Source organism: Hyperoodon ampullatus (assembly GCF_949752795.1).
Source record: "Hyperoodon ampullatus genome assembly, chromosome: 8".
NCBI classification, from domain to species: domain Eukaryota; kingdom Metazoa; phylum Chordata; class Mammalia; order Artiodactyla; family Ziphiidae; genus Hyperoodon; species Hyperoodon ampullatus.
This window is the reverse complement of record NC_136921.1, coordinates 554,915-572,901: the sequence shown is the minus strand read 5'-3', so window position 1 is coordinate 572,901 and position 17,987 is coordinate 554,915. Positions and strand designations below refer to the sequence as shown.

General features: G+C 59.8%; 1 protein-coding gene across 2 annotated transcripts; it reads left to right on the top strand.

Moving 5' to 3' along the window:
* Positions 1-5,798: 5,798 nt before the first annotated feature.
* Positions 5,799-17,556, top strand: BOK (BCL2 family apoptosis regulator BOK). 2 transcript variants are annotated; one of them, XM_079709850.1, is made up of 5 exons: positions 5,799-6,027; positions 6,567-6,818; positions 9,615-9,743; positions 15,647-15,810; positions 16,802-17,556. In XM_079709850.1, exons 2-5 carry the CDS (start codon positions 6,596-6,598, stop codon positions 16,925-16,927), a joined length of 642 nt encoding a protein of 213 aa, XP_079565976.1. In that variant the 5' UTR covers positions 5,799-6,027; positions 6,567-6,595; the 3' UTR covers positions 16,928-17,556. The 2 variants fall into 2 exon arrangements, with proteins under 2 accessions (XP_079565976.1, XP_079565977.1); XM_079709851.1 differs by lacking the exon at positions 5,799-6,027 and adding an exon at positions 6,043-6,316.
* Positions 17,557-17,987: the final 431 nt, after the last annotated feature.

Below are 17,987 nucleotides of genomic sequence, written 5' to 3'. Positions count from 1 at the left end.
GCTCAGACGCTGACAGACCGCCAGGAAGGCACTTGGCCCCCTTGGCTCCTGGGGCCCTATGAGTGCATTAAACAACGCGACTGCCCTGTTCACCCCTCAGGTAGGCAAGACTTCATTTTATAACTTATAACACCCAGGGCGCTGCCAGAGGGGCAGGCGATGGTGGCAGGTGCGATGTGGCTGCTCCATGTGACCCAGGACACGAGGCCACACCAGCCTGGAGCCCACCCTTCCAGCCCACACTGGACAGGGGGGCTGGGCTCAAAGCTGGGCACGTGGACCCCTCCCCTGGCCGCTCTGCCCTCTGTCATGCGGGCTCCCAGGTTGTTTATCTTGCTCTTATCCAAGTTTATACAAAACCCTTCTGGCCTGGGCTCTGATTCCCCGTGAAGAATGAGCTTCTGGCGAAAAATAAACAGGGAGGGGCTGGCCCCGGGAGAGTTCTGGGCAAATGGGGCTGTCAGCCTCCCAAGCTTGGAGGTGCTGCCTCTGTACCCCAGGCCCCACCTGGACACCTCCTGTCATGGTCGGATGGCCGGGTCACTGGAAGAGCAGGGAATGGACGCCCACCCAGGCAGCCTTTCAGAGCAGAGCCCCACCCCAGGGGCCCGTCCCCCAGCCTCCGCCCACCCAACTCTGCTGGGGGGGTGGTGAGGGTTACCTGCCCCTCAGTGGCACCGGTGGGACCCCTCCCCAATGGGAGTTGGGGTGCAGCTCCCACCTTTTAGTCCCTGGGGTGGGGTGGGGGCCAGAGAAGCCCGAGGGGAGACCGCCGAGAGGCAGCCCACTGTGACCCTGCGTGTCACCCCTGAGGCTCCCGCCCCTGGAGCGCTCTGATCTGCAGCCGGCGGTGACCTCACCCGAGGCCTGGGCCGAGCCGTGAGGGTTACGACTGACGGCCTCTTGAGCACTTCATTAGCTCCCACTTCTGGGATTCCTTAAACGTCTCCAGGGCTCAAGGACACTCTAAATTTGGGGTCGGGAGCCTCAGTCTCCCCGCTGCTTCAGCTTCCACCGAGGTGGCACGTGGAACCCCCTGCAGAGAGGCTGGTGCCTGGGAAGGCCTGCTGCCCCTCTGTCTTTTCCTCCTTCCAGGAGGTGAGAGCGTAAGTCCCTGGCCTGTCTAAGGGCTGGCTTTCTGTTCCTTGTAGCCGGAGGTGTCCCATCGCTACCGTAATCGCTGATGGCCTGGCGGACACCGCAGCCCTCAAGAGGAAAGGGGCCAGGAAGGCTCAGGGTTTAGAATAAACTCCTCCCCCCAAAGCAGATGATTCGGGGGACCCACTGGAAGGAGTGGGGGCCATAGTCACAGCCAGCCCCACTCTCGGTTCCGTCCACACGTGTGCTCAGAACAGGCACCCGCCCTGGGGCCCGGGGGTAGCCTGAGAAGGAGGAGGGAGGCCTAGGTGGACGGCTGCCCAGAGGGAAGCAGAACACACACAAAACAACACTATATATGAACAACTACTGTCAGGGATGGTTTGGACTCCCGAGAGGGCAGACTGGGGGTGCATGAGGGGCAGAGTGTGTCACACCCCTTGGGGGCTCCACGCCACATCCTCCCGGACCACCTTGTCCTCAGTTACCCCTGCAGGGACCTACTGTGCACAGTGGGGTGGGAAGATTTTAGCCGGGGCAAAGGGAGAGGCAGGCGCAGGAGGGGGCCTCTCTGAGGAAGTGACACATGAGCAGAGCTGTAACAATCTAGGAAGGAAGGAACAGCCCGTGCAAAGGCCCTGTGGCACACGTGTGTTTGTTCAGCTGGAGCGCCCCGAGCAGGCAGAGAGGGGAGAGGCCCTGGCCTTGCGCTGACGAATCTGGTAGGTTTTGAAAGGACACTGTCCCCGTGCACAGGGCGGACTGGAGAGGGGACGGGCAGCAGTGGCCTGGACTGGGGCACTAGTAGAAAGGAGGCAGAAGTGGCTCTTGGGATACGTTGTGAGAGGAGAGCGAAGAGACTGTGGTGAGGCCAGCCCCGCGGGCCCGGGGGTCTTTGGACACAGGAGGAGCCCAGGAACCACTCAACAGACCATGCAGGCCAGCGCCCAACAGGTGCACGGCCCAGACCCACCGCGAGGCCAGCCTCCTGCCAAGACCCCTGCTGAGCCCACAGCTGGCCCTGCGCGCCAGAGCCCGCACGTGAGCCCTACACGTCCACACCCGTCCACTCCGGCCACTCAGTCCCCTCCAGGGCCAGGCTCGGGCAGAGGGCCGCACGGGCTCTGGAGGAGGCTGTGGACAGGGTATTTGGGGGCCTGGGCATTTGCTTTGGGGGTGGGGACAACACTCTTCTGTGCCTGTCCCTCTGCGTGGCCATATGCAGACCAGGCAGGACCCCGTCCACGTCGCGGTGAATGCTGCCACCCACCTTCGTACACTCGTGTCACTGGGTTATGGAGGCCTCTGTTCCCCGAACTGTGGCCCACACGGCAGACTTGAGCAGGTTTTTATAGAAAGCCAGGACCCTCCAGGTTGTTCAGTGGCACCGATAGGCCCCTGCACCCTGTCCAGAGCCACAAATGTGACCGGGCCCGAAAGGCTGGCACCTTCCCATCTCCAGCCACAGCTGGCTCAGAGATGGGCACGAGACAGAAGCTGCTGGCCCCAGGTCATCCCCAGGAGCTCCCTGGGAAGACTGGCCTTTTTTCCCCACTGGGAAAGACTGAACTTGTGCGGTGTAGACAGGGAGCTGTGGCGTCTTCTGCCTTCACTCAGGGACAGCCTGCCTCAGAGCAGAGCTGTCACGAAGGAGCACAGACAGACTCACAGATAGAAAGAGAGACCCCTGTATCCAGCCATGCCTGAAACCAGTCGGTGTCTCCCAGGACAATTTAGTCACATAAATCAACAAAGCTCCCTGTGCTCAAGCCAGTTTGGGCTGGTGTCGGCACTCAGAAGGCTTCTCGGCAACCAGGGACCCACTGGGTCAAGTGCAGGGCAGACAGAGGGATTGGACAAAAGACAAGAGCGGAGAGCAGGAAATCTGCAGAGGCGGAAACTCAGTGCCAATGGCAACTGTAGGAAAGTCTACGCACACTTGGGGGGTTGGGGGCTGGGACTAGGCCGATCAGGTCAGCCTCCTCCAGTCCTCAAGGGACAGGAAGGTCTCAACTGATCCTAGCCTGACCGGGGTTTTCTAAGGTCTGGCTCAGGGTCCGTGGTCTGGATAGTCCAGATGGGCTTAACCTCCCCTCTGATCAACACTTGGGCCGTTTCCAGTTCCTCATGGTCCTCAGTACCCTGTAGTGAATGTTCTGAGACACGGCTTTGAGCTGGTCTAAAATGTCCAGGGAGAGGTCCGCTGGTTCAGGCATGGCTGGCTCCAGGCACAGCAGCTCCTGTACTGAAGGAACCACGCTAAACAGATGCATCTATCACTCCTGTGTCAGGGCGCATGAGTCTTTCCACACCCATCCATGCTGCCCAGGAGACAGGAAGTAGAAAACGTGATCCTATTTTTGTATAGGAGGAAACTGAGGCTGTGGGCAGGGTGGGAAGCTGCCTGAGGCCACTGTGGGGCGGCGGAGGGGGCATAGGTTCTTCCCCCGCAGGAGATACATTCCATGGGCCCGGGGCAGGGGTGGGGGGGTGTCCCAATCTGCCTATGCCCAGTCCTGCACTGACTCCTTCAGCAATCCCTTTCCCATCCCGAGCTTCCGTATTTCCACCTATAAAATACAGGGAGTCCCAAACCTTACTGCTCTTCAGAAATGCCAGAGGCAGACTCTGTCCTCTCCAGACTGTGCGTTCAAGAGTGCGATAAAATGAGCACTCACATTTTAAAGCTTTTCTGAAAAAACAGCTAACAATTACTGAGCAATTACTATAGGACAAGCACTTTTATACATGGATTAACTAATTTGGTCCACAAAATGTAGGTATTATTACTTTCTGTATTCTACAGACGGGGAAGCCAAGGCAGAGAGAGGTTCAACAGCTTCCTGATAGGTGTCAGTATCAATGGTATGTTGGCCTCACAAAATGAGATGGGAAATGTTCCCTCATTTTCTATTCTCTGTGCAGGTTTGTGTAAGGTCAGTGATATTTCTTCAGCTGTTTAGAGGAATTCCTCAATGAAAACATCTGAACCTAGAATTTTCTTTGTGGGAGGATTTTAAATTATGAATTAAATTTACTTAATTGTTACAGGACTATCCAGATTTTCTATTGCTTCTAGCGTCAGTTTGGGTAAATTGTTTCATTTAAATTTCAAATTACTGTCATAAAGTTGTTCATAATATACTCTTATTAGCTTTTTAATGTTTGTAGTATCTGTGGTGATGTCCTCTTTTTCATTCCTGACATTGGAATTTGTGTTTTCTTTTTTTACCCATTATTTCCAGGGGATTATCCATTCTATTAATCTCTTTTGGCTTGGTTGAGTTTCCCTGATTTTTGCTTTGTTTCATTAATATCTGCTTTTATTTTTATTTCCTTTCACCTTTAGATTTAATTTGTTGTTCTTTTTCTAGCTTCTTGAATTGGAGCTTAGAGCATTAATTTTAACCTTTCTTCTAAAGCTATAAATTTTCCTTGAAGCACTGCTTTTCCTATACCCCACAGAATTTGATATGTCACATTTTCACTGTAGTTCACTTCAAAATATTTTACGAATTCCCTCGTGATTTACTATTTGACCCACTGATTATTTAGAAGTGTGATATTTAATTTCCAAGTACTTGGAGGCTTTCTGATAGTTTTCCTGTTTTTGAGTTTTAGTTTAATTCAGAGAGGACACACTTGTATAATTTCAATCCTTTGAAATATGTTGAGACTTCATGGCCCAGGATATGGTCTATTTTGTTTAACATCCTATGTGCACATGGAAAGAACATGTATTCAACAGCTATTGGGTGAAGTGTTGTATACATGTGAATTAAGGCAAGTGGGTTCATCCTGTTGTTTCAAGGATAGACATGTTGATTCAAGGATAGTGAAGTAGGGATTTCCCTAGTGGTCCAGTGGTTAAGACTCTGTGCCTCCTAGGCAGGGGCCGTGGGTTCGATCCCTGGTCATGGAACTAAGATCCCGTATGCCAAAAAAAAAAAAAAAAAAAAAAAAGGATAGAGAAATAGACCAGTGGGATAGAAAAGAGTCCAGAACAGACCCTCACATACACAGTCACTTGGTTTATAATGGGGACTCTTCTCCAATTCAGTGGAAAGATGACGGCCCTTTCAATAACCGATGATGGTCTACTGGATATCCATATGGTAAGAATGAGCTCTGACCCCCTACCACAAGATTCACAAGAATTAATTTGTGATCCATCATAGATCTAAATGTGAATGCTAAAACAATTAAGCTTCTAAAAGAAAACACGGGAGAATATCCTAATAAAAAAGCACTAAACATGAGAAAAGACTGATAAATTGGATGTCACTGAGAAAACTCCTGTTCAATATAAGCAACAGCAAACCACAGAATGGCAAAAGATATTTGCAATACCTTCCATACAATGCAAATCCAAGTACCCATCTACAATACCAAGCCATGTGTAAGACCAGGGACGCAGCATCCAGAATATATAAAGAACCTCTAGCAATCAATACGATAATGAAGCCGGGTGTGGATCCAGGCGGCTGGTGCCAGAGCTAGCTCCTAATCACTGGGACGGTGGGGGACAGCTCCTGCCCCGTGGCCCTCCTTGAGCGCATACCGGGAACTCGCTCGGTCCTCCTTAAGCGGGGAGGCGGCGGGGAAGCTCTGGCCGTGGCTCCGCCCCGGGGTTGCCTTTCCCTTAGAAGGCAAAGCCCCAAGCCTCGCCTCTCGCCCAGCGGAAAGTTGCGCTGTGCTGCCCGCACTCCCCTCGCCCCCGACGACGCCGCCGGAGCCCCCGGAGGGCCCGAGACCCCGCGCCCTCGGCGCTCCAGTCCGGCTCAGGCGTGGACAGGGCGGGCGACGGGGCGGGGCGCGCGTCCTCCCCAGTTTGAATGGAAGGATCCAGATCTGCGGAGACGGCGGCCAGCAGATACTGAGGCCAGCACTCCTCCCCAGCCCCCGCGCCCGAGACATGCGGCGGGAGAGGTGAGCAGGGCGGGCCGCGCCATGGGAACGGCGAGGCCGGGGACAAACACCGAGGACGGCGAGGCGCGGAGGTGGGTGGTGGCCCCGGACGCTGGGCCGGGCCGGGGTCCCGGCTGCCGCCGGTTGGGAGCAGGTCGGGCCGTGCCCCCCGCCCACGCCTCCGCCGCCCACGCACTCGTCTTCGAGCGCGGGCACGGCTGCCCCAGAGCCAATCGCCATTTCCCCGAGGTCTTTCCTATCCCCGGCACCCGTGGGGATCTTTGTGATTGAGTTCGGCATCTAAAAGAAGGTGACACCGCGCTTTTAAAGATTTGGGGCACAAACAGGAACGCTTACCCGCAGCTGGCCGAAGCCCTTCCCCAGAGCCGCGCCGGCCCGGCCTCCCTGTGCGCTCCAGCCCGGCGCACGCACGCGATCTAGGCGCACGCCGCGCCCCTTCCTCGCGCCCCGCTGCCGCCCTTCTCGCGCGGCCGACCTTCCCCTCCGCCAGCCAGGCCGGGGCGGCGGGGCGGGCCCGTCTGAGCACCCTCTGCCCGCAGGTGCGGCGCCACCCGCCCGCGTCCCCGCCATGGAGGTGCTGCGGCGCTCCTCGGTCTTCGCCGCCGAGATCATGGACGCCTTTGACCGCTCGCCCACCGACAAGGAGCTGGTGGCCCAGGCCAAGGCGCTCGGCCGGGAGTTCGTGCACGCGCGGCTGCTGCGCGCCGGCCTCGCCTGGAGCGCGCCGGAGCGCGCCGCGCCCGCCCCCGGCGGCCGCCTGGCCGAAGTGTGCACGGTGCTGCTGCGCCTGGGTGAGTGCGGGCCTCGGCGGGCGGGATCCCAGGCTTCCCCTCCAAAGCCGGCCGGCGGGGCGGCCCCGCTGCGCCTCGGGGTACAGCCGTCCCTACACTGGCCCGCCCGCCGGTGACCGCGCCGGCACCCGCCCCTGCTGGGCCTCTGTCTCCCCTCGGGGGCAGGGAGGGTGCTGGTCCGGGGTGCCCTGAGTAACCCGGCGCACAACGCGGGCGCACCCAGACCGACGATCCCTTCAGCACCCCGCTCTTCCAGTCCCCCCCTCAGGCTCGCCTGTGCACCCGCCAAAGACCTCCCCGCATTTGCCTGCTCAGCCTGGATTTCAGACACTCTGGCAATAAAGGATAGACAGCTCCGGGAAGCATGATGTTTTGGTGGCTAAACTTCCAGAGTGACCCTTGTACTCAGCTGGGCACAAAAATCCTTTGTTGGACCACGTGTCCTGATGTTTGTTTTGGAAAATAGGTCCTTGCAGTTACTGGCTCAAATCCTGCCATGGTTGCTCTTTTCTCTTGATTTGGAGGCCTCTTAGGGCTCCCGGCGAAATTTAGTGCCCCAGGAGAGCTGAGCCACCGTGAGGCTAGGTAGCCCAAGATCTCACCTGGACGGCTTGTTGAGTGGACATCTGGAGGTACTTGACTCTGGGGTCACACACAGCCCGGTAACTGTCTCCACCTTCTCCAAGGACCCCAGAGAGGGAGGGACCGGCCCGCCTGACTCAGTCAGTCCACCTCTCCATGGGGACTGAGGTTGCCCAGCCCTGCCCCATCCAGTGTGACAGTTCCACCCCAAGCGTGTGCACACGGGGAGGTGTGGCAGCACAGATGGAGCCCTGACCAGGTGGCTCTCCAGACAGAGTGGGAGAGACTGGCCCAAGAGCCCTGGTTGGAGGGAACACCCTGTGAAAGGGGATGCCCTCCCCTTCTCAGGCTGGCTCGCGTGTCTGCTTGCCCCTGTTTTGTGTGGACCCTGGGGGCAGGGTTGTGTAGACCTGGCCTGCACAGGAGTCTTGGGGTCCGGGGGAGACACACAGATGCCGAGGGGCCATTGCAGAGGGCTGCCAGGGGGGCGGTGTCCTGCCTGGGTCTCAGGGGAGGGGAGCAAGTGGGGTTTGGGGGATCAGCCAAAGGCCCAGAGTGCCTGGACTCCCTTGAGGTCAGCGCCCAAGCCATTTCTTCCAGTTGGGCTGTGGGGACAACACTGGGGGAGCATTCCAGAGGGTCCTGGTGAATATGGTGTCTTGACCTCCCAAGAGCCCCTGGAGTGGCCAGGAGGAGGTCCTGCCTCTGTCCTGCCTGCCCCCAGCTCCATCTCCTTGCCTGCGAGCAGCGGGTCGGGGCTGCCTCTACCGTGGGCCTGGGGTCCCTACTGTGTGACCTTTCTGAAAAGCCCTGCTTTGGGCTCTGCTAACCAGACCGGGCCGGTGTCTGTCCCTTCAGCACTGTGACCTCAGACCCGGAGAGCCTGCGATGCTGCCGGCCTGGGCTGGAGGAGCAGAGGCCGGCCAAGCGCTCTGCACGGGCCCTCTCAGGGGCCGGCCTTCAGGCCCTTCTCCAGCATCCGGCCTCGGCACGGCCAGTCCCTGGGGTTCAGTTCCTGCGAGATGGCTAAGGAGACCCTGGAGGGAGAGATGGCTTGAACCCCCAAAGCATCCGCCCTTGCGGCTGCTCAGCGTGACCGCCCCTTCCCCACCCGTTCTGGCCTAGAGCTGTCTCCCTGTCCCCAGCGTACCTCCAGTTCCTCCCGAGCACAGACGCCCAGCTCCTAGAGCAGCAGCAAACAGGAAGAGGCCCGGGTCGAGTTGGGGTCAGTCCCCGGTAGACCCTGGGGTCTGTATGTGGGAACAGCCAGGCCATCCCTGGGAGTTTCCGTGCTCCCTTCCCCATCGTTCTGCCAGCCTCACCTCAGTCCTGCTCTGGTTCCAGATCTTAATTAATTAGATGGAGTGCATCTGGCCCCATGGGTGACTCGGAGCCCTTATCGCCTGGACCTCCAGTTGGAAGCATTTTCCTGTTTGCTTTGGCAGAGAGGCGGCTGGGTTGGGGGACGCCCAGTCCGAGGGCTGTGTGGGATTCCCGGCACATGACTGCAAGGGGCACTGCAGTGGGCACATCACTGCCAGGGGCGCTGCAGCGGGTACATCACTGCCAGGGGCGCTGCAGCGGGCACACGAGCAGACAGCGCCCTTGAGAGGGCCTCCCGCTGCCACGTGCGGCCGCCCCATCCAGATACCCCTGCTTGGCCCCAGGAGCCCAGGTCTGACCCTGTGTGGTGCTGGTGGCCCCGGGTAGTGGCTCCTTTTCTTGGTTCACTGAATGGTGCTGGGGCCTGAGCGAGGACACCCCTCTGAGGCAGCAGCCGGGCTCCCCACCTGTGTGGGGTCCCTGGCACAGTCCACGCCCATGTTGGGCTCTGGTTGCTTGCCTGTCAGACTACCACCCGCCCATGCAGCTCACTGTGGGCTGTGAGTCACTGATTAGGCACGGCTGGGATTCCCGCCCCACTGGCCCAGCCGGCTCTGCCCTGGGGGGAGGGTGGGCATGGCTGGCTCAGCGGAGGGGACAGGCCCCAGAGGCAGGTCTGGGGGTGCCCACCGCACCTCCCTGGTCTCGTCCCCGGGGGCTCTGGGGGTGATGTCTCGTGGGTGGGAATGTGACAGGTCGTGGGGTCAGGAATAGGGCTGGGATCAGGGTCCCCAGCTGTGGCCACAGGCTGAGGAGTGGGCTGGCCCCAGGCCCGCGTGGGCCCCACACCCCGTGGGTGTGACCACCTCTGACCCGCCTGTGTGACTGCAGCGGACGAGCTGGAGCTGATCCGGCCCAGCGTCTACCGCAACGTGGCCCGCCAGCTGAACATCCCCCTGCAGTCCGAGACCGTGGTGACCGACGCCTTCCTGGCTGTGGCAGCCCAGATCTTTTCTGCAGGTAGGCCTGTGTGTCCAGGGTGCCCACACTGCTGGCATGGCCCAGGGTCTGTGGGTCAGGGCCGGGGCTGCAGCGCTGGGTGGGCTCTCGGGGGAGCCTCCCTGGGTCCAAGGACAGTGGGCCTCTTGTGTGGTCCTGGGGCTGCAGTGACCAAAAGCCCTGGCTGGGCTGCATGTCCCAGGCTGCCAGTTGGTGCTGACTGTTGGCTGGAGTGGGGAGGGGCTGTTCTGCGTGTGGCCTGTACGTGTCCTGTGGGGCTTGAGCTTCTCACGGCGTGGCCGCAGGTCCCAAGCAGCCCAAGTGGGCGCCACCAGGCTCTTTTGACGTAAGAAGTCACAGTGTCACTGAGCCTGAGTCTGTTGGTCAGAGGCAAGTCGCAGAACAGCTCCCATAGTGGGAGGGGTGCACTAGGGTGGGAGTCGCTGGTGGAGCGGCTCACCGGGACACGTTTGGGGAATGTTGACACACCTGTCTCACCTGGCTGGCCCGCAGTCACCTGTGACTCTCCCGGAGCCTCCACCTGGGCCCTAGGAGCAGGTGACATCTGCCCCTCCTCCTCGTGCCCTCACCCTGAGTTCAACTCGTGCTGCTTCCGGTCTGCACACCTGCCTCCAGGCTCCCAGGAAACTCTAGGACTCATCCCCCCAAACCCCCTCTCGTTCCCACGCCCCCTCCTGGGAACACTGCTGGGCTCCCTGAGGTCCACAGACCTTGTCTCCCCACCCGTGACCTCGTGCCCTGTTCTGGCGCCCCTGCCCTGCGTGTCCACCTCGGTCCTGTGTCCTGGTACGAAGCAGGTGTCAGGCGCTGCTGGCCATCCAGGTGACCAAAGACCCCACCCCAGTGCAGCACCTGCCCCTTCAGCCGATCCCACCGAGGTTTCCCCAGCACTGTCTGGCGCTGCCCTGGGCCTGGGGACCCTGTGATGGATGGGATGGCCAGTCCCAGCCCTCAGGGAGGGGGGGCTTGGGGGCCCCAGAGCCAGAGTGTTCCCGGGGCGCATCCTGGTGGAGTGGGGGGTGTGAGTGGCCGCGTGGCATCGAGGGTGGGAAGGGCTTTGGGGAGGATGGGCCCCTTCCTTCTGCGAGGTGGCTTTGGGTCTGTCGTCGACCAGCGGTGTGACCTCGGAACACCCCTTGCCTTTCCTTAGCCGTTGGACGGTTGGGACAGCAGCAGGGCTTTGGGGCAGAGGGTGCCGGGAGCCACAGTCCCCACCCCATGGGGGACCTCCGCCCACCGGCAGAAGAAAGGAGGCCGGTGGAGGGGCTGGGGCTGCCGCATCCCATCAGAGGGCCCCCAGCCCGCTGACCGCACCCTCTGGGTGTTGCCCTGCACTGTCCCCTCTCGAGGAGGCTCCTCCGACCCCTGGTGGGCAGGCCGGCGTGGCAGGGACACGGGACCACCGGCTGCAGGACCCAGCCTCCAGGGCAGCACTGGGTGGCCAGGACTTCACGGGGGAGTGCCTGGGAGGGAGGGGGCTGGTGAGAGGCGTGGGATGCCCAGGAGCGTCTGGCAGTCCTGACCCGGGTGCCCTCACGGTGACCTGGGCAGGCCGGGGAAAGGAGGAAAGGAGCTGACAGCCGGGGAAGGGAGCTGACAGCCGCCCTGGGCCCTCCCTGGGCTCCCGTCTCGCCAGACGCTGGCGCGTGGGTGGCCGCCGCTGTCTGTCTCCGCTGTCGGGTGGGTGGGCGGCTGGCTTAGAGCGAGGGCTGGCTTTAAAAGGAAGGGTCATCTCTGAGAATGCGCTGCGGCGGCTGGTGTTTGGGACTGAGGGGGGCGGGGGGATGGCTGGGCCCCGGGGAGGGTGGCTGGTGTGTGGGCAGGGACAGGGCGCGCAGCCGGGAAGAAGCACCCACCCCTGCCTGCCCAGCTTGCTCAGTGCGCGACGGGCCCAAGACGTGCCCAGAAGGGCTCTGGGTTCTGGAAGGACGAGGCGGGGTCTGGGGCAGGGCGGGGAGGGGGAGGGGCGGGGAGGAAGGTGTGGCCGTGATGAACAGGCACAGGGCACCAGCGGCGGAGGCTTCTTTCACTTGGGGAGTTCAGTTTAAAGCCCATGATTTTTCGCTTGAAACCAGAGCAGGATGTACTTCTCTGCAATCAAGCATCGCCGCCCCACCCAGCTGGCCCTACCCTTTTCTCGTGGCGGCCTCCACACCGCCACCTGCCCCTCTGGTGCTTTGGGGCGCCCAGCCCCTCATGGGCTCTGTGACCTGCAAGTGCTTCTTAACCTCTGTGGACCTCAGAGCCACCTGAAAGGGGAGCAGGAACAGGCTCCGTGGAGCACAGGGCTGCGGGCCACCCCTTCTGCTGCCGACGGGCTCTCAGCCCACCCCCCTGACCAGCCTGTGGCTGCCCCACGCCACCCTCCCGCTTCCCGCCCACCCAAGGTCTCGCTTCACCCCTTGTTCATCCCAGCCTTCCCGGTCCTCAGGCCCTCTTGCCACCAGGCAAGCTCCAGCCGTCAGATGTTTGCCGGCCCTGCCCGTCTCTGCCCGCAGCCTCTCCCAAGCAGCTGTGGGTCTTGCATGCGCTGACCCCCCAGGCTGGACCTTCCTCCCCCTCGTCCTCCCGGCCAGCCCCTCACCTGCTCTGGCTGTGGCCGGTGACGTGGACAGCTCAAGGACTGCAGGGCAGGGTTCCAGGTGGCCTCCCCACATGGCTGAGCCCCCGCGAAGGCAGAGGCAGGGGGCACTGGTCCCGGCTGCGTCTTGGCTGCAGGCGCTTCTCTGTTCCCTTCAGTGGAAAAACTGAAAGTTGGCAAGTGTTTTCATGTTTTTCTTATTACAAGAGCAAAATATTTCACCACGGAAAGATCAGAAAATACATGAGATAAAGAACTCTCAGAAATCAGTACTAAAAAGACCACCTCACTTTAAAAAGAGCAAAGGGTCTGAGTGGACATCTCTTCAAGGAAGATGTATGAACAGCCAGTACGTGCATGAGAAGTTGCTCAGTATCATCAGTCACCAGGGAAACACACATCAAACCACAACAAGACGCCACCTCGCGCCCACTGGGGCACTCAAGGCAAAACTTCAGAGAACCCAGCATGGGTGCAGCTGTGAAGAGTCAGGGTGTGAAGTGGTCCGGCAGCTTCTCCAATGGTAACTCTGACGGGGTCACCCCCTGACCCAGCAGTTCCGCTCCTCGGTTTTGACCCCTGAGAAAGGAAGCCACATGTCCACACAAGGGCTTGCACACAAGTGTTCAGAGCTGCGTATCCCCACAGCCGGAGGGGCCAACAGCCCACGTGTTCGTTTCCTGATGCGTGGTCCATCCACTCGATGGAACATTATTCGGCCATAAAAAGGAATGAGGTGCCCACACCAGGACAGCACGGAGGAACCCTGAAAACATTTTGCTCAGTGAACGGAGTCCGACACAAAGTGGGACATACTGTGTGACTGCATTCCCGTGAAATGTCCAGAACAGGTAATCCATAGAGACAAAGTAGATTAGAGGTTACCAGGGCTGGGGTGACAGGGGCATGATGCTCCTGGGGACAGTGATTTGGGTTGAAAATGTCTGGAATTCGATAGTGGTGATGGTTGTACAACATTGTCAATATGCTAAAAACACTGGATCTCACACTTTAAAAGGATGAATTTACGCTAGTGAGATTATATCTCCGTAAAAAAGAACACAAAGAGCTCAAAGAAAATAGGACATACCTGAGCCCCACCTCCCAGAGACCACCCTGCCGGCACCTTCCGGGCCAGGGCTTTCCCCTCCAGGTAAAATGTGGCCATCATGTGGAGCTCACCTCTCCACACAGCACCACAGAACGCGTGTTCACTCTCTTGATCCCCACCCTGCCATGCTGACCCTTCACCTGCCCCCTGGTGGTGGTGGGTACCTGCTGGACGCCAAGCCTGGGGGTGCCAAGGGCACAGCTGTGAGCAGCACAGAGCCCGCCAGGGCTGGCACCCACAAGCAGCTGGTAAATGGGGAGCATGGTGTGATGGCAGCGTCACCAGGACCTGATGTCATCATGGCCTGCGTGGCCCTTAGAGGGGGGGGACCTTGAGCAGAGCCCTGGGGGTGAGGAAGCCCTGCTGGCAGCGGTGAGGCTGGAATAGCGCGCATGAGGCCAGGTCGCAGGACAAGGGGGCCTCAGAGGGGCCAGCAGCCAGCTCAGGTGGGACTTCAGACTTGGATTTACTTTGAAGGAGATGGGAAGGGACGGTAACAGGAGGGTTTGGGGAGTGGCCTGGCCTGATTGACGGGGGTTTTAAATTTCCTTTTCATTGAGGTGAAATTCACATGACGTACAATTAACCATTTTATTTATTTATTATTTATTGGCTACACCATGCAGCACGTGGGATCTTAGCTCCCCGACCAAGGATTGAACCCATTCCCCCTGCAGTGGAAGCACAGAGTCCTAACCACTAGACCGCCAGGGAAGTCCCAGTTAACCATTTTAAAGTGTACGATTCAGTGGCGTTGAATGCATCCACAATATCGTGCAACCACCACCTCTCCAAGTTCTTTGTCAGTGGGAAGAACACCCATTCCCATTAAGCTGTCACTGCCTGGCTCCCTCCTGCAGCCCCCAGTGACCACTGATCTGCTTTCTGTCTCCACGGATCTGACAGTCCTGCACATTTCATAGGAATGGACTCATACGATACGTGTGGCCTTTCAAGTCTGCTGCTTTCACTGAGCGTGATGTTTTCAGGGTTCATCAGGTTGTGGCCCCGTCAGTGCTTCCTTCCACTTTGAGGCCAAATATCATTCCGTTGTGTGGCTGGACCACATTGTGCTTTTCCATTCACTGCTTATTTATGTTTTGTCATTTCCACCTTTTGGCGACTGTGAACAGGATTCATTCGCACTGACTTGTGCTCTTATGACAGACTGTCCCAGCTGTGGTGTGAACATGGGTTGAGGGGCATGCTTCCTCCCTGCCTGTGCTGCTTCCTTCGAGGACTGAGGCGGGGCACCCATGTTTGTGTCCTTTCACAGGTGGTGCCGGGTGCCCTCCAGCTGCCTTTCTCATCACAGTTACCAGGCTGCAGAGTTACATGGATCCTCACATTGCCACTTGGAATTTTTAGTCTGATAGACTATAATTTACATCTCATTTTAATGTACACTTCTTTGTTTATCAGTGAGGGTGAGCATTTTTCATATGTCTAGTGTACTGTTAATACTTTTTCTTTTGTGAATCAGCTGTTTGTATTCTGTGTTCGTATTTCTTTTGAAAGGTTTCTCTCTTTTTCTCATTGATTTATAAAATCTCTTTCTATATTAAGGAACGTTATACGACTGGCAAGCACTGTTCCCCAGATTGTCATTCGTCTGTCTTTCCTCCCAGGTGGGCTCCATCTCAGCTCTGCCCCCAGTAGCTTGGTGGTCTGGGCAAGGCCATTCCTCCTGGGGCCTCAGCTTCTTTACATGGAGAACATCCTGCTGTCCTCGCAGGGCTGTGCTGGGGGCAGGTGCAGATGGAAGCTGCTTCCTGTTTATCACATCCAGTGCCAAGTCACTGAGCCCCCTTGACCTGCTCAGCCTCCTCTTTGCCTTTCTGCTCCATTATTTCCTCCAGCAGATACTGGGCTATGCAGGGTCATCGCCAGGCCCCGGCCCAGGTGTGCAGGTGCAAGGTGTGCAGGTGTGTAACATAGGCTCGAGACATCCCCGCCTGAGAACGACATGTGACGGTAGCAGGACTGACCTGAAGCAGACGGTGGCTGGGACTTGCACAGCAGCCAGCTGACCGAGCTCCCCGTCTGGTGGGAGCTGTGGGTTGAGGCTGCCCCAGGTGTCAACCCCAGTCACCAGCGGAATGGCAGGGGTGTGGCTCAGAAAGGCTCAGCCCCCTCACGTGACCCTGCGGGCTGGCCTCGAGCTGGGTCTTGGTGGCCTTTGGTGACCAGCACCCATCTCTCTCCCTGCAGGAATCACCTGGGGCAAGGTTGTGTCCCTGTACTCAGTGGCTGCGGGGCTGGCCGTGGACTGCGTGCGACAGGCCCAGCCTGCCCTGGTCCACGCCCTCGTTGACTGCCTCGGGGAGTTCGTGCGCAAGACCCTGGCGACCTGGCTGCGGAGACGCGGTGGATGGGTGAGGGAATATGGCGGTGCCAGGAAGGGGGCGGTGGTTGAACGCCTGAGTGCCGGCAGTGGCAGGGGTGATCGGGGCTGGAGGAGTGGTGAGGCCGGGGCTGCCCAGCCCAGGACGGCTCCTGCAGCCCAGCTCCAGTGCGGGCCCTCTGGGTCTGACCACCCCCGAATCCAGAGCTAAAACCCGCCGCCCACCCCCAGGGATGGTGTCAGAGTCTCCATGTCCCCCATCACCTGGCCAGGCCTCAGGGGCTGCGGGGCAGCCCCACCCATGGGAGAGCTGTTTTCTCCTCTGTAAAATGGATGGTGGGCAAAGGTGTGCAAAGCACACTGGCCGAGGGGACGGAGCTCAGCCCTCTGCTGGGATTGGAGCCATGGGCGGGGGGGCGGTGAGGGGCCACTGGGGCTGTGGTTTCATCTGAAGGTGGCACTGGGTGGAGAGGGCGTCACCTCCTGGATGATTCACGTGGCTGCGGGCCTCCCGCTGTCCCATCCTGCCGTCCTGTCCTGGAGCCCGGCTGAGGCTGGGCACCAGGGCAGCCAGGACGCTGATTGACACCACGGCCAAAGGTCAAGCTGTAGGGATAGTACTTCATTTCTTAGCAGGACTAGAAAGAAATAAGCAAGTAAGGAGTGGCCATTCACTGGGCTTCTGGAAAGCTCAGTTCCTGCTCCTGTTCTAAGGGATTTGTCCTTCCCTGGCACCCCAGGCTCCACAGCATCTGTGGAAGGACACTGGGATGTCAGCAGGTGGCTGAGCTGGAAGCTGGTCCCATGGCTGAGGGCCCAGCAGGCTCCCCTACCTTCCCTCTCACTGTCTGAATCCACCTGTTGGGTCGGGTCCCATGCTGGAGCCTTCCATCCAGCTGGACCACAAGCCTTCCCAAACGGCCTCGAGCATTCCCTCCGGCAACTTGGCTGACACCGGGCGGGGCACGGGGCCGCACCCTCTCCGCTCCACTCTCTAACTGCCGCCGCCTCTTCCCTCCCAGACGGATGTGCTCAAGTGCGTGGTCAGCACCGACCCCGGCCTCCGCTCCCACTGGCTCGTGGCCGCGCTCTGCAGCTTTGGCCGCTTCCTGAAGGCTGCCTTCTTCATGCTGCTGCCGGAGAGATGAGCTGCTGGCTTGGGCAGGGGCCGCAGCCCGGCCCCCTTACACAGGAGGCCCTCGGCCCCCGAAAGCATCACCCTCCACCCCACCCAAGCCGGGAAGACCCTCGGAGCCCTGCGTCGAAGCTGGAAGCCCTGCCCTGAGCCCCTCCTCCACAGACCCAGGCCCTCTGGACAGGGAAGTGGGGGGCTTCCTGGCCCTGGAGCTGGGCTTCAGGGCCGACAGGGGGCCTTTCCCCATCGTTCCCCCTCCCCCAGAACCCCCGCTGGTCCCCTTTCTAGAGCCAGAAAGTCAGGGTCACGTCCCAGGCCCTGAAGGAAGGGAGCCGGGAACACCAAGCTCTCACTCGACGCCGGGCCCCATCCGTGTGGGGTTCCCACGTCAGGACATGAGCTGGCCTTGGTCCTCCTGGGCAGGGGGCCTGGACTTTGGGCCTGCAGGTGACTCCTGAGGCTTGAGGAGCTGTGGAGTGTTAACTGACTCCGCACACGGGGCCTAAGGCCCATTTCTAGAGGGAGGGCGTGTCCCCTGTGCACCGGGGGTGGTCTCTGTGTGGCGGGGTCCTGTGGACGCGGGAGCCCACGACCGAGAAGGATGGTGTGTGTGTCCCAATAAAGAAGTTCCGCAGCCGCAGAGGGCGACCCCGTCTGCTCCTTGTGCCGGTCCTGCGACTGCCAGGGACCCGACAGATGGCAGGCCGGCCTGACGTGATGGAGCACAGGCGCACGTCTTCCCTCACCAAGGCCAACTCGTGCTGCCCTGTGCCACACCGGGCCCGCGCGCGTACACGCTTGCACGTGCTGCCACCGTGCGTGCACCAGCAGCTGCTCCCCACGTTCCTCAGTCCCCCGCCCCTCGCCTGGCAGCAAGCACACGGTGCTGGACGCGGCCTCTCTCAGCCCCGGTTCCCTTTCTGTACGACGCAGGGTGGATCAGACGGCTGCTAGGGTCTTCCTTTCCCCATCCAGCCTCCTGGGGAAGAGCCCAAAGGCGAGGTTGCCGTGCACGAGGGGGTCTGCCCCTCTCCCCCCATCGCCCACCTCCTGGCCCCAGGGTCCCCCACAGG